The 14,954-nt window shown below is 43.7% G+C and overlaps 1 protein-coding gene across 1 annotated transcript in view; it reads left to right on the top strand.

Annotated features, from left to right (window-relative positions):
- GAS2L3 (growth arrest specific 2 like 3) overlaps positions 1-6,757 on the top strand; it is a 382,944-nt gene extending 376,187 nt beyond the window's left edge. The window contains exon 10 of the mRNA XM_078678704.1: positions 5,264-6,757. Within this exon, the coding sequence (XP_078534830.1) occupies positions 5,264-6,610 (1,347 nt within the window). The 3' untranslated portion in view covers positions 6,611-6,757. The remainder of the gene's footprint in view (positions 1-5,263) is intronic.
- The last annotated feature ends 8,197 nt before the right edge of the window (positions 6,758-14,954 follow it).

The raw sequence follows: 14,954 nt of genomic DNA, 5'->3' as shown, positions 1-14,954 counted from the left end.
CAGATCACAAGTCTAAAGGGTGAGGTTTAGCCAGCGAGTGGGGGCCTCCTTGATGATCAAAGAACAACCCTCTTAAGATAGGAGAGGTGCTACGGCCCAAAATAAAGCCAAATTTGGCGTGTATGCACTTGTTCAGCAGGCCTGAGAGCTATCTTGTGGCCAATATTTTGCTCAGAATTGTAATTTCTGAGTCCGATCTACATAATGGGGTGTAAGAGGCAATGTCAAGTGGTACCCAGTCAGTCATGCTTCTGCTGTGAACAACATCTTGGATGCTAAAGTACGAAACTTGCAAAATGCCCAGTCTCGACGGACAGGAGTGTCCAAGCAGCAGTGCTTCTTGAATGTGTGGAGCGATACCTGCATAGCTGCATGGCAGATTTCCAGAACAGGTACCTTGTGTGCCAAAGCAGTAGTGGCAGCCTAGGCCCTTGTGAAATGGGCCCTCAAGCCTTCAGGAGGCTGCTTATCAGCTAATGCGCAGCAGATCCTAATGCAGAGTACAAGCCATTGAGAGATGGTCTGCTTCGGCAGCGCTTTGCCCTTTTTCACTCCAGTAAACCTGATCATCCATCTGAAGGTCCTTAGTATGATTAATGTTGAACAAAAGAACTCTCTTTGGGTCCAGGCAATGGAGTCTCGCCTTCTCCTTGTAGGGTGGAGAAGAGGGGAAAAAAGGTAGGTAATGCTCAGGCCGACATTAAATAGGTGACATCTTTAGTCCGAAAAGAGGCACACCTCCAAAGAACCAGTTTGTCCGGAGAAATGCTAGTAGTATTGAGGGTGAACTGAGAGAACTTGGAACTCGCTGATTCTTCTGGCCGATGGAATGCCCACCAAAAAGACCAGTTTGATAGTCAAGAGCTTCAAAAAACACCGGTGTAGGGGCTGAAAGGGGGAGTAAATGAGGACCAGATTTAGGCCCCATTGGGGCCTCACAATAGAGATAGGAGGGAAAACATTTTGCAAACCTTTTAGAGAATGAGTCACAACAGGTGACTTGTACAGGGGGGGGTTGATCTGGCAGCAGCAGGAGAGCCGAAATGGTCGACAAGTAACCCTTAACAATGCCACGGGCAAGGCCTTACTGGGCTAGAAACAAAGGAGACAACAACAGCTCTGACAAAGGTGCAGAAAGGGAGTCCACCTGGCGTGAGAACACCAAGTCACGACCATCCCAATGGCATACTTAGTGGAGAGACGCCTGGCTGCCAAGATGAAGTCACAGACCTTGGGAGGAAGATCGAAAACATTCAGCTGCTGCCATGCAATCTCCATGCATGAAGGTGGAGAGTGCACAGGTTTGGGTGCTAGACCCTGCCCTTCTGCTGCAACAGCAGAGCCTCCTGAAGGAGCAACCTGACCAGAGAACCAATGCCTATCCTAAGGAGGTCAGGATATTAAACGAGCCTTGCTCAATCTGGAACCACAAGAGTGATTTGGGCCCAGTCTATCCTGTTTGTCTTGAGAACTCAGGGCAGGAGCGGTATTGGTGGAAAGGCGTAAAGGAGTCCTGAATTGCACTAGAGACAAAATGTGTCTCAGAGCGAGAACCACTTTGGAAACTCCTATGCAAAGTACTGCTGACATTGCACATTCTTGGGTGAACAGACTGAGCCAAGGTTTTTCCCAGGTTTAGAAGAGGTTTTGTGCCACCTCCGATTGTAGTCGCGTTTGAGATCTCGTGGTCCACATAGCACCGATAGCTGAGTTCTTCCACCCTGGTGTTCAATGAGTACAAGGTCCATGACCCCATTCCACCCTGCGCTGTTTGTTTCAATACCACATTGTGGTGGTGGTGTCTGTGAACACCTGAACCAGCCCTCATTTGATGGGTGGATGTAAGGAAGGCTTACAATGCCAAACAAATCGCCATTAGCTCCAGAAGGTTAATGTGGAGCTGGGACTCCACCGTAGATCTCTGATCTCACCATTTCCCAGTTGGCTGCTCCAACCCAAAAGTAATGCATTAGTCACCACTGTCAGCAACAGGTGTGAAAGGGAGCGGTGTCTTCTGCTGGGCAAGCTGTAGTGCGTCAGCCACCACTGCAGATCTTGTGCAGTCCCCGCCAATATCCGGTACAGGGTGGAGAGATTTACTGGGACTTCAGGTTCCACTAAAGAGCCCACATGTGCCATTAGGCAGGCGTAACTAGTAGCATGTAGTAGGCCATAAGACCCAGCAGCCTCAGAGTTTGTCTCCCCAAGATAAAGGCTTAAAAGTCTGAATGATTGCCTGAATATCCCGGAGTGGCTGCTCCGGAGGATAGGCAAGGAATCGCACTGTTCCCAGAATGGCTCAGATAAAAGCGAGCGTTTGAGACGAGGTTAGGTGTGACTCCGGCACATTGATAGTGAACACCAGTGAATGCAGGAGTTGAGCCGTAGTCTGGAAATGGGTGACAACTGCCTGGGTCGAAGTCACCTTCCACAGCCAGTTGTTGAGGTAGGAGAGGTCTGGAACCCCGACCTTTGCAGATGGGCTTCAGCCACCGCTATCACTTTCGTGAACACCCAAGTAGCACTGGTAAGGTCGAAAGGGAGTACAGTAAACTGAAAAAACTCGTGGCCGATCGCAAACCACAAGTGATGCCTGCAGGTCCAGCGCTACCATCCAGTCTCCAGGGCCCAACACAGACAGAACCTGAGCCAATGTGAACATCTTAAATTTGTCTTTTTTCAGAAAGTAGTTGAGAGGGCGTAAATCTAATATAGGAAAGAGGCCTCCGTCCTCTTAGAGCATCAGAAAGTAGAGGGAATAACAACCATGCACTACTTCTGGTGCAGGCACCCTCTCGATGGCTCCTTCAGCCAGAAGAGCTTGTACTTCCTTACGGAGCAAGGAGAGATTGTCCTCCGTAGTCATGTTTGGGATGGTTTGGAGAAACAAGAGCGACCCAAATGTCCATGGGCATCAAGTTTAGACTTGTAACAGACGTTCACGTGGAAATGGTTTAGAAGAACAATATAATACAACTGGGTAATCCAGTATAAGTTAATAAAAATTGGAGAGTACTTAGCTTGACAAAAATATTCTGCCATGACTGAACCTTGGCAGGAAATTGCTAAGAGTCAACCAGTATTCTATTCGATTCATCCGAATTGAGTTTATTTTCAAAAGTCAATTAGAAATATATACAACAGACACGTCACACACGGTCGAGTGAATATGGAGAGAGAGTTTATCAACAGAACCCCAAGTCAGAAGGACCATAAACGAACACAGTTAAGTGACAATGTGTAAATAAAACAGCATATTGGTATAAATCAAACGACAGCCAATAGCATTACATAGAAATAGAAACACCAGAGGATATATCTGGTGTGTTTGTTATAGCTTTGCTCCTGGGTGAAGCACCTCCCTCAAGATGTTGGTCTTGATCAATATTGCAGGCCAAGAACCTCTACCGTCCTGCACATCAGTGACAAAGAATGCACCTTTCTCTGACACAGGGCCTGAAGAGGAAAGCATGCCAGAGTCCAGTGAGGTGTCCAGTAACTGGTATCACCCTGCTCCTCATGCCATTTTTCTGCTGGTTCAGGGTTCTATTATAGAACACCAAACCTTTTCTCCTCATCACCCCCTTCAAGAAGGTAGGGTTGATCTAGGGGCAGTAAGTCCAGGGGTAGGTAGTGTCTGGACTGCGTTGGTTACGACAACGGACAGTTGCAGTTCAAAGTCGGGGATAATGATGGGCGCGTTGTCAGAGATGGCAACAGAATGGAAGGTACTGGAATGGAAGGAGGCACCTGTGATGGGGTCGGTCTGGATCCAGCAACAGGTCCATAGAGCCTAGCTAGCTTTGTGGGTGGACCTACTGGTGGTGTACCCAGCAGGTTCACCTTTCTGCTCCATGGGGCCCAATGATGCACCAGAGGGAGTCAGTGGCCCAAAGATGGTGTGCATGATGTCATGAAATTCTTTAAGTTGGAGTGAGTGTTGCTCCGGCTCCAGGAAACTCAAGGTAGCATGGAGCGAGCCCGGAAGTTGGCTCTGCCAGTGATGTTCAAGAGTAGGGCCTAGAAGCATGGTGTTTGGACAGGGAAGCTGAAGAATGCCTCGACTTCTACTTGTGCTTCTTGCACTTACCCAAGTTGAAGGAGTAAGACTTGGACCACGAAGACTATCGTCTGTGGTAAAGGCTCCAGGAATAGCATTGTGATCTCCTGCGGGTCTGGGATTGGCGCAAAGCCACCTTCTACCACGCTGCAAGGAGCTTCAACACCCATTCACAAATCGCTTTCAGATTTATAGACTTGCAGCCGGGACAGGCCTTGGGTCATGGCCCAACCCCAGGTACCATAGACAAACCAAGTGTGTGTCTGCGACCTCTTTCGCACGGTTTAAACCCCATGGCTGTGTTGGGGGACATGTACCTAGCACCCTATGAGCAAAGCTCAAATAAATAAATAAGTAGAGTTTACAAAAAGTGGTAAACAAAAATGACCAAGGTAGCTCTCCGGATCCAAACTGTTGGCGCAGAAAGAAAGGAACTGATGTAATCGCTTATATGTGAACCACAACATCACTCCAGAAGCAGAGCTGTTTGATGCCACCTACCAGCACACAGAGGTACTGTTTGAGATTCTCTGGATCCAGTCTGATACCTGCTGAATATTTGGAGGTGAGGAATCTGTGGTTAGAAGTCTCTATCAAAAATATTGCATGAATAAGACAGCCAAGATATACTGTATATTTAAAAACACTGCCATTCTAAGAAACCCTAGTCAAGTAAATTTTTAAATGGAGGAAGTTAGGCGAACATGAGTCACTGTTTCCTACTACTTCTCATTGTCACAGAGGCAAAGCGGTTTCATCATTATGTACCTAGCACTTGCACACTCGGCCAGTAACTGGTGTATTTTAACAACCTCTGGATATTTCTTTTTTTCATTATATGTAAGTGGTTCATCAATCAATAATCAGAGATTTATAAATCGCACTACTCACCCATGAGAGTCCCAAGGCGCTGGGGGTAGGGGTGGTTCAGCCGAAGAGCCAGGGCTTGAGGCCTTTCCTGAATGCTTCCAGTGTGGGGGATCGTCTGATGCAGAGGGGGATTGTGTTGCAGGTCTTGGCCGCGATGTAGGAGAAGGATCTTCTTCCTGTTCTGTCTCTGAAAAGGATTTCATTGTCATTAACTCCAAATTTGAGATATTACTAAAATGATCAATGTTTGAAGCCGAGGCCATTATGTGCTATCTAAAAAATGCTTCTATAAGTATACATTTCAACACAAATAAATATATGTTTCTTTTACAGATGTTACATGGCAAACATGTGATGGTGCGTGTCGGTGGAGGCTGGGACACCCTCCAAGGCTTCCTCTTTAAATATGATCCTTGTCGAGTAATGCAGTTCACAGCTTTGGAACAGAAAATCATGCAGTACCAGAAAGGAGGTTCACATTATAACACCCTGCTTCCATCAGTTAAAACACCAAAAACCCCTGTAATGGATCCTTTGTCAGCTGTTCATTTCTCAGAAAAACAAGGTTTAAAACTGGCCAATCCTGTTTCAGTTCAGAATGGTACCCGAGGTATGAATCAGTCGCCTGCGGTTGCATCAAAAAGAGAAGCAAGAGATAATCCTGCGAAATCCAATCCAACACCTCCAGGATTTGTACCAAATAAAATGGAGGGGTTCTCTTCTGCAGGGTCCCCTGTGAATTTTGAACCACACTGGAAGGTATCAAAAAAACTAGGAACTCCTGCACAAAACTCTCCCTTGCATATGAAGGCTGGGAAAAACCATTTCTCACTTGATAAGGTTCACACTCGTTCAGAACCGACCACAAAACATGCGCCATCACCTCATACACCTAAACAAAATAATAACATCAAACAATCTTCACAGAGTTCTACTCCTGCATTACTGCACACTGTTCATTACAGCAGTTCAAAGACAAGTGGTTCACAGACTACTACTCCAACAGCGGATTTGAAACATAAACTTACACCTTCCAAACATATCACCGGAGGAAAGTCAATCCGATCTAACTGTGTACACCAAGACGCTCCATCAAATCCAATCCCACGGTGTCATGCTGTGCTTAAAAAGACTGAACCTACCTCTAAAGACCCAACTTCAGCTCCATCAGATCTTTCCTCTACTCAAAAACAGATCAAAACCCATCGTCATATACCTCCAAAACCAGAGACCTTGAGTAGCAATAGGAAGCTTAAGCCTTCAGCGAAAACCCTCCAGTCTACAAAACCCGCCTTAAAAGCTGATCATATTCCAAAGACAACTCAAGCCATCAGGCAATTGGGCATGGAATCCTTAAATGCACCTGGAAAAATTAAAGGACGTGTTTTAGGTGTTCAGACTTCAGCAACAAAAACACAGCCAGTGATTAAAAAACATCACCTGGAACCGAAAAGCAATAAAAGTAGGCATTCCTTTGGTAGAAAGGGAGCTGCTGAGACGGGAAAATACAAACCAGCTTCAGTACGCACCCCGCTGGCTGTGGTGCGATTACCACAATCTGTGAGCAAATCTCAAACATCAGCTAAAACTGCACAGTTTAAGACAAGTCAATCTTCATTAAGGAAGGGAGAAAACAATGGTAAATTTCCAGCATCTAAACAAGAAAATGGATTTGCCTAGAAACCAGCAATAAGCAGAATACTTACTTTTCGGAAAGATCAAGTTTTGAAGATAAGAAAAGATCATTTGAATTGAGTGGCAGCAAAAAAAAAAAACAGTTGTGTGGCAGTCGTTTTTATTTTCAATATCTGTATTTTGCCTTCATACAGTGGCCCCACTATGCACCAGCCCTTATTTTGATTTAGTATTAACACCTATTTTGCCCTAGTAGTAATTGAGTGTAACACTGTAAAATCACATTCTCAGTTTCCGCCCCCACCGAGCATTTCTCTGTCAAAAACAACGCAAAATGTGCAGTTGGGGAAAATAGCCCAGACCTGAGAAATAACTCTAGGAACCTGGTTCCAAACGCTGATGTGTTTAGTTACCCAGTGTGTGATGGGATTCCTTGTAATTCAACAACAACCCCACAATGACGAACCCCTACAGTATAGAACATACCGGTACCACTGTGGTCCTCCTGTGCATTCAAGAAAGTGGAACAAAGTCATCTCCAATTGTTGCTCCTCAGCACTGATCACTCTGATGTAAGACTAGCTCATCCAACTCTATATGTCAATGCCACTCTACTCCCTAGCATGTCTTATACTATCATAAGTGAAGGTTGGGATTAAGGGTTATTGCTGAAAAAACAACTTTGTTGTGCTATGATGTACACTAATGTGAAAAAAAGAGTATATCCCCTGAAGATTCTTTGGGTTTACATACTAAGTCATACTTGACCTTTATCTAGTTCTAAGGGTAGACAAATCTAATATCATGTGACAAATAACACACAGATTTTGCTTTATCATTATTTATTAAATAAATTAAAAACATTTGGTAGCCTTTTGTGAAAGTATAGCCTGGTGAATAAGTAACATAGTTCTCCTTAGCAGCTCTCTTCCATTAGGAGGTAAGAATTCTTGCCCTTTCTTTACAAAACTGCTTGGGCTCAATGGTGTTTCAGAACATATGCTTGTGCGCAGCTCTCTTTAAGTTCCTCCACAGCAACTAAGAGTTGAGTTCTAGACTGCCTTGATTGACCTTTTCTTTTTTAGCCCTTCATATGCAGACTGACTGGTGTGGTTTGGATCAGTGTTTTGTTCCACCACACATTTTTGGCTAAGATTTAGCTCTTGGGTAGCTAAGTTCACATTTTTCCTTTAGAATCCCCCGGTAAACAGAGGAAATCATGGTGGACTAAATGACCGTGAGGGATCCAGGTCTTATGGCTGCACAATAATCCCAAATCACCTGTCCAACACTATGCTTGGCAGTTGCTATGAAGTTCTTGTGGTGATAGAAATGTTTTGGTTTTTCCCCCAACATGTCCTCGTGCGTTACTTACGGCCTAACAAAATGTGTCCAAAATTCTTGTGGTTCATTCAGATGCTGTTTTGTAAACCTGAGCCATGCAGCAGTTGTATTAGGAGAGTAGGGCTTTCTCGTGGCTATTCTTCCATGAAAACTATTCTTGTTTGTTTTTTCCTAATTGTAGAATCAGGAAATATAGCATTGACGAAGGTATGTAGATCCCTGGATGTACCTTTGGAGCCCCTGGGATCTCTACAAGGATCATACTGTCTAATCTTGGGGTGAATTTGCTGAGACAGCCACTCATGGATAACATATCTTGAGATTTCTGCATTTGTAAATAATTGTTGTCACTGTGGGATGGTGCATTTTGCATTGTTTAGGAAAGGCTTCATAGCAATGATTTGTTTCTGACAGTTCTGTTTTGACCTGGAATGATGTGCTACCACAGTTCTGAATGCTTCAGACCAAACTGACAATGCTTCAGATGAACGTACAGGTGGTAGCTTTTCCAGATTTTAAGTAATCCTGCACACTTGTTTAAGAACACCACCTTCTTGACTGATATGGAGGCAATAAAGGTGCACCTACTTTTTCCACACAAGGGTTCTGAATGTTAGCTGGTTTATTTAATAAATTATGAGGTGAACTTTGCATATGTTATTTGTCTCATTAATTTTGATTTAGCTACTGTTGGTGAGGGCAACAGGAAGGCCCAATATATATTAATATATTCTTAAGAGGCTGTTAACATCACTTCACTTACGTCTTCTTAGACTCCTCTTTGTAGAAGTTTTGTAACTAGACAAAAGAGTGAATAAGAAGAAAAAGTGTCAGAGTCTAGCATACAGAGCAAGATATTGGAGTAGGGATAGTGACTGATATCTTGGGAAGAAAGGGGGCAATGAGGGCTGAACTGTGGGGCTTATTCAAAGGCAACAGACAGATTCTGCAGAAAGTTGAAAGTGGTAACACAAAAACGTTCGTTTATGCCTTATCAATGTAGCCATGCATTTTTTTTGTTAAGTTAATTAACTGTTTTTACTACATGTATGCTGTGGGAGGAATTTTATTTTAGACCTATTGACTTGACGATTGCTTTGTTACTACTGTATGCTGCCAACCTGAAAAGCTCTTTTTAGTTGTATTTTAATTTTAGGAACGTGCCGCATTAGGTGACCATGTTTCATTAGCGATGTTTTATGAATGAGTGGGCAGTGGGTTCAAAAGGTTTGGGCCTCATAGTTAGTAGATGGTTTATAATAAAAGAATGTTGAAAAGTGGAGGACATTCAGCTGGCCGATCAGGAAGCTTTGATGCCAATAGAGTGTAATTGTAAAGGGATTATACTATTTGTATTAACTACTGATGGTTCTTAGGATAAATAAGATGTATACAAAAAATGGTCAGTATTAAGTTTAGGAAGAAACATTTGTCATTTTTTACTGTATCGAATGACCTTTTGAATTGTATTGCCTTTCTTATGAGGTCTTCAGGAATCTGTGTTTTCGGCACCTGCTTAGACTGTTGTGGTATTCTGTTGTACGTCTCTGTTTCTGTATCTCACTTATCAGCTGTGCAATATAAATAATATTAAATAAAAATATATTTCTTAAGGTATGAAACAATGTGTTTTTCGAGATGTGGAAGTGAAATGTTTCGGGACTCTCACGTTTGGTACATCATTAGACAAGAATGTTTAATGCTTTACAAGTTTTTGGTAATATTTTGTTTTACATGAATTTTGTTGCATGGTGGAACTAGATTGTCAGATGTGCCTAGTTATAACAAGAAATGTGAACTCACCAAGCCTATGTTTTATATAACTACAACTGATGTTTTTACCCACCTACAGCAATCAATTAAGAATACCCAAATATGTGTCTCATTTTAAGGAAACCATTTGTTATAGCAAAGGCCATCTTATTTAGAATTCCTTTCTTGCCTTTTTTACCACATGGTTTTATGTTCAGGGTTGCTATTGGGCAGTCTCTCTATAGTCTAAGAACAGTAGCATTTTCGCAGTATCTGAGCAGAGTAAAACTCATGCATGTAAATAGGGCTACACAACATTGTTCCATTTCTCCCCTGGTTTGTGCCTAATACTAGAAAGCTGACGTGTAGCACAAAGTATGAACAGGTTCCTTACCTGCATCTACTGTTCTAGTGTTAATAAAGTCATTGAATTGGAAGCTTGATAATAGCAGTACAAGCAGTATAATGTGCATGAAAGGCCACTGAATAGTGTTCGTTTAGTAGCACTTTCACTTCATTAAAATTCACCTGCACTTAAGCCAACGCCGTGAATGTTCTCTGACCTGCACACATAGAACCATAATCACGTCGATTTTGAAGCATAAGTACGAAGGGATAAAAAAAAGCCGAGCCTCTGAACTGGAGAACTGTAGTTACTGATAAGGAACTTAGGGCTAGATGTAGGTAATTGTAATTTACCGATTCGAAAATACCGAATTTTACCGATTTGGTATTTTTGAATCTGTAAATGCAATGTAGATAAAAAGCCGGTAAAAAAAACCGAATCGTTAAGATTTGGTATTTACTGAATCTGTATTTACCGATTTGGTAATTGCCATTCATTCCTATGGGCCTGGAGGCCCATAGGAATAATAGTAAATACCAATTCGGTAAAAAAGGAAAAGAGTCAAGGGTGGCAGGGTGTCACTTTGACACCCTGTTGCACCCCTGAATAGTGCTGGTGTGCACATGTGGCATAAATACATGCCCTAAGGGCATGTATGTCTGTCACATGGCACAGGTGTAAATGCACAGATTTGCATTTACAGAGGAATTCCTTTTTTACCACCAACTAATAGTTGGTGGTAAATAACGAATCCCTAAAGCACAAAAGCACTCTTTAAAGTGCTTCCTACATCTCATTTACCGTTTCGGTAAAAACCGAATTGGTAAATGATGATTTGCCGAATCGGTAAATACCGATTTGTTATTTACAGAATCGGTAAATATACCACCTACATCTGAAAAGGCTATTACCGGTCGGGCCGTTACCGACCGGCAATAGCCTTCCTACATCTGGCCCTTTTTTATTCTCCAGAACTGACTCGTTCATAAATTCACATTTGAAACGAAAGAGAATACAGTAGATTAAAATGTTCAGCAAAGTCTTTAGCAGAATGTGTGAAAGCAGGCTCACCTTACTCAAACAGATTGTGAAGGACTCCTTGCCTCATTGCTGATTCTCTTGCATCTTATGCTGCTAATCAGAAATATTTTGTGATTGACTCAGCTTTTCCATCTAGCCACTCTGCAAATGTACTAAAGTGGTACCCCTGCATAAAATGTCCTTTCCAGTACTCACATTGAATGAACTGTCACCTGCTCAAGGAAGCTGGTAGGCTCTGATGTGAACTAAGGCGATTGCGGTCATGTTCTGCTTGTAAAGGTATGGACTTTCTTAGCTGACTACAATTCACAAGTAATTGATCTGTGGGCCTTAAGTCATTTGTCTTTACCATATACAACTTCAGGCATCAGCATCTGTCCAGTGAAGACACTGAACTTTTTGTCTCAGTGGAAGGATTTGGGGGAGGAAAAAAGCTCTCGAGTAGATGAAACCTCTGGTCCTGAGCGGTACTGACGAGCCTTGTATCCTTGGGAGGAACGCTTGCAGATCCCATGGAATGGTCCTCACCCTTCTCAGACATTATATATGGGACTGCCTCCTGCAGAGTCCACAAGTCTTTTTTCAGCAACTCTTGAAGTACGTGCCTATCTTTCCACTCATGCATTCTGTGGAGATGCCTGTGGGCTGGAGCCACTGTGTCCAGTTGTTCATATATTGGCCTCATTGTAAGCTGCAAAATCACATGAGGGGGCTGGGGGAGAACATCCTCATCAGCAGTGACATGTAGGCACCTGCTGTACGGTGATATGAAAATAGATATCTTGTAAGCTAGTGTTGTAATGAATTCTCCTTCAAATAACTGGAAAAACCCTCTTAACGAGTTACTATACAAAATTATATTTTGCTTTTTCAATTAGCACAAATCCAGGTTGATGGGTCATTGTCCTGATTTTTTTTTAATCGAGATTGGAAAAACCCAAGCTGTATCCCTAGTTTTACTGTGATCTGGGGATGGGGGCCAAACCCCAGTTTAGCAAAATGGAAAGGACTCTGGCCTTAAGGGGCCCAAGGTGTTGATTCAAATCCTTCATAGTTCTTAACTGTCTGACTTCTTTGGACCCCCACTGACTTATTACAGGAATCCAGGGACCCACAATGAGTCTTTACTAGAAGCTGGGAACCCTCACCTAAACAATTTCAGTGATTTGGACCTAAAAACAATTCACAAAAATGTAAAAACAAGTATACACCAAACAAATGCTCAAACAATTAAATATTGTGTTTAGTTTAAAATCGGATATAGAAAAAGTTTTCACATTTTCAATTTGGATTCTGTATTTGTATACTTTATTATTTATACATTATTAATTGTAATATTATTTAAATTTGGAAAACAGTCACGCACCCCCTGAGAAGGTCTCGCGGACCCCCGGGACCTCGGATTACGGGTTAAGAACCACTGTTCTAGAGGGTTTGATCAGCCAAAGCCATGTTAAGTTGAAGTAATTTAGCAGTAATAAAAGCACTATCACAGAGCTGAGAATGGAGGCGAATTCTGACTGAGCCAGTACGATGGGCGATTCGGACAGCCAGATCGAGTTGGAGCTTCCGGCTCACAATAGCTCCCGGAGCTGGACTTTGAGGGTCCGCAAGGGACCCCCTGTTACCCGCAGCCTTACGGCTTGGACACAGGGGGAGCCCCATGGATCTCCCCAACACAGGCATGTACGGTGCGGATGGCACTGACACGTACCCACTGTAGGGGGCGCACTTGTCTGCAACGTACACATTCAGTCAATAGGAGCCCATGTACGCGCCATACGACCGGCTCCCAATGACTTCTATGGGAGTCTGACCGAACCGAGTCCGACAGCATACAGCCGCATCGTACTCGCTCGGTCGGACTGCAGGAGTCCGGATTGGTCGGAAAACATTCCAGATCCGGCTCCGGCTCGGTTGGAGTGATTTTCGACCCAAATCGGAATCGGCCCCATAGTGCAGTAGAAATATGAGCTACAATGGCCTTTAGGGAGAGTGAGTTCAGAGAACATTACCTTCCCATCCGTCTTCCTCTGTGCAGTCCTGATAACAATGAGACAGTTACCCTCCCAGAAACATCCTCTCCAAATCCATAATAGTGGAAGAAAAACAAAGCTTTTCGTCTTTACTGCTCTCCAAACTAAGCTCTACCCTTCACCTTCAATACACCTTTGTGGCTGTCTTAAGCAGAGACATACTTCCTTGAGAGATACTATAAAAAAAATGTGTAACTAAGTTACTTCCAAAATGTGTAAGCTTTATGCCTGATCAAGACTGTATTTTAACTCTCTCTGGCAAAAATGTGTTCTGTTTGCAGGACACAAACACAATATTTTTTTATCAAGTGGAGGACGAGGTTGCGTCCTCAGGGAACTGTGTATCTATGCTCCATGTTTTTCCAGTTGTGTGGGGGAAGATCCAGAGTTTCACTCCTGTTTGGTGCCTCCACGTTCCTTCCTTCAGTGGTTACACCTGAAGGGAGCACCATATTGACCAGCTCCTTTCTGTAAGAAAGTAAAAAAGGAAACGGATAATTATTGATCGAAAATTACAGGAGATGGGGCAGGAATTCAAGCGTCCCTTTTGTGGCTGAGCCAGAGGCCCAGGGAGGTGGGCAACCAGGAAGATCCCAGCCAAACCAATGGAATCAAAAGGCCTGACAGTTGAAGTCCTAAAATAGTCAGTGGAAGGATTCTTCTCTTTCACACAACTTAGACCATAATGGACGTATGGGTTCTATTTTTGTGCAAAGATGGATATTACACAGAGTTTCAAAACCTTTCAGGAGAAACTTTACAGGAATACCCTTATTCCGAATTATCAGGCAGAGTCACCGGCCATATTAAAAGGTATTAGGCTTTTCTGACAAAGGAGGCGATAGTCCCAGTACCCCACTGTAGGAGGTAGGATCCTTCTGCATGTGTACCACCACTTTTGGCCTGGTGCTAAGCTGTTTTTTGATTAGTCTGATGGGGGATCCTGCAAATCAGAACCCAGTCTATCTGCTTTCTCCCTAAACTGTTATGCTATGTACTCTATCAGTCCCTAGTATATGGTACCCTTGGGCATAGGTACCCCAGAGGTCTCCCATGGTCTGCAGCATGGGTTACACCACCCATGAGAGGCCATTCAGAATGGATCTACGGGCCTGTCATTGCAGCTTGTGTAAGTCGGTGCATGCACCACTTACTAAAGATAAAGGTTTACTATATCTAGGGGTCACTGCACTTAAAAGCTATAAGTCACCTCTATAGCAGGCCTTTACAATTCTGATGGCAGGGTGCTTGGTTCTAAGTGAGAGGCTGCCCTTGCACGAGCAGGGCACCCCTACAATCCATTCTCCCGGGTTGTCTGTGAAGCAGCCATATACTAATTTAGAGGAGCATTACGCGACCACGTGATGACCATCTCGAAAACTGCTGCAACAAACCTTATAGTGTTTGGTGTCAAACATGTTTGATTCATACCCCCACACCGGTAACCCACCAGGAGCACCCTTCGTGGGGCTCTCGGTGTTCTCGGTACAGCCCTCTAGTCCTGGACAGCACAAAATGATAGCTGCCAACCAGAGACACATTTCTGCCCTCCTGCTGCTGAGCCAAGCTCGAGCAGGGGAAGGCAGAACAATAGGCATCCTGTCAAAGGGAGGTGTGATCACCTACCAGACAGGATTTAGTGTGTTAGGGCTGGGTGGATGCACTTCCTAGCGCCTAAAACCTGCTGGAGGGGCACATTTGGTGTCCCTGTGCATAGTCCAGTTCACACCAGTCCTGGGAGCTGTTGACTCCCGCTCTAGTGTGAAACTTAACAAAGGACATGGGAGTAACCTCCCTCTTGTCTAGAGTCTCCCCTGGGAGGGTTCCCTGAATCTTTCCAACGGTCTTCCGTGGGTACTTAAGGGCTTAC

This window comes from Lissotriton helveticus, chromosome 1_1 (assembly GCF_964261635.1).
Source record: "Lissotriton helveticus chromosome 1_1, aLisHel1.1, whole genome shotgun sequence".
Classification (NCBI taxonomy): domain Eukaryota; kingdom Metazoa; phylum Chordata; class Amphibia; order Caudata; family Salamandridae; genus Lissotriton; species Lissotriton helveticus.
Note: the sequence above shows the minus strand (reverse complement) of the source record. Positions and strands in the feature narration are given on the sequence as shown.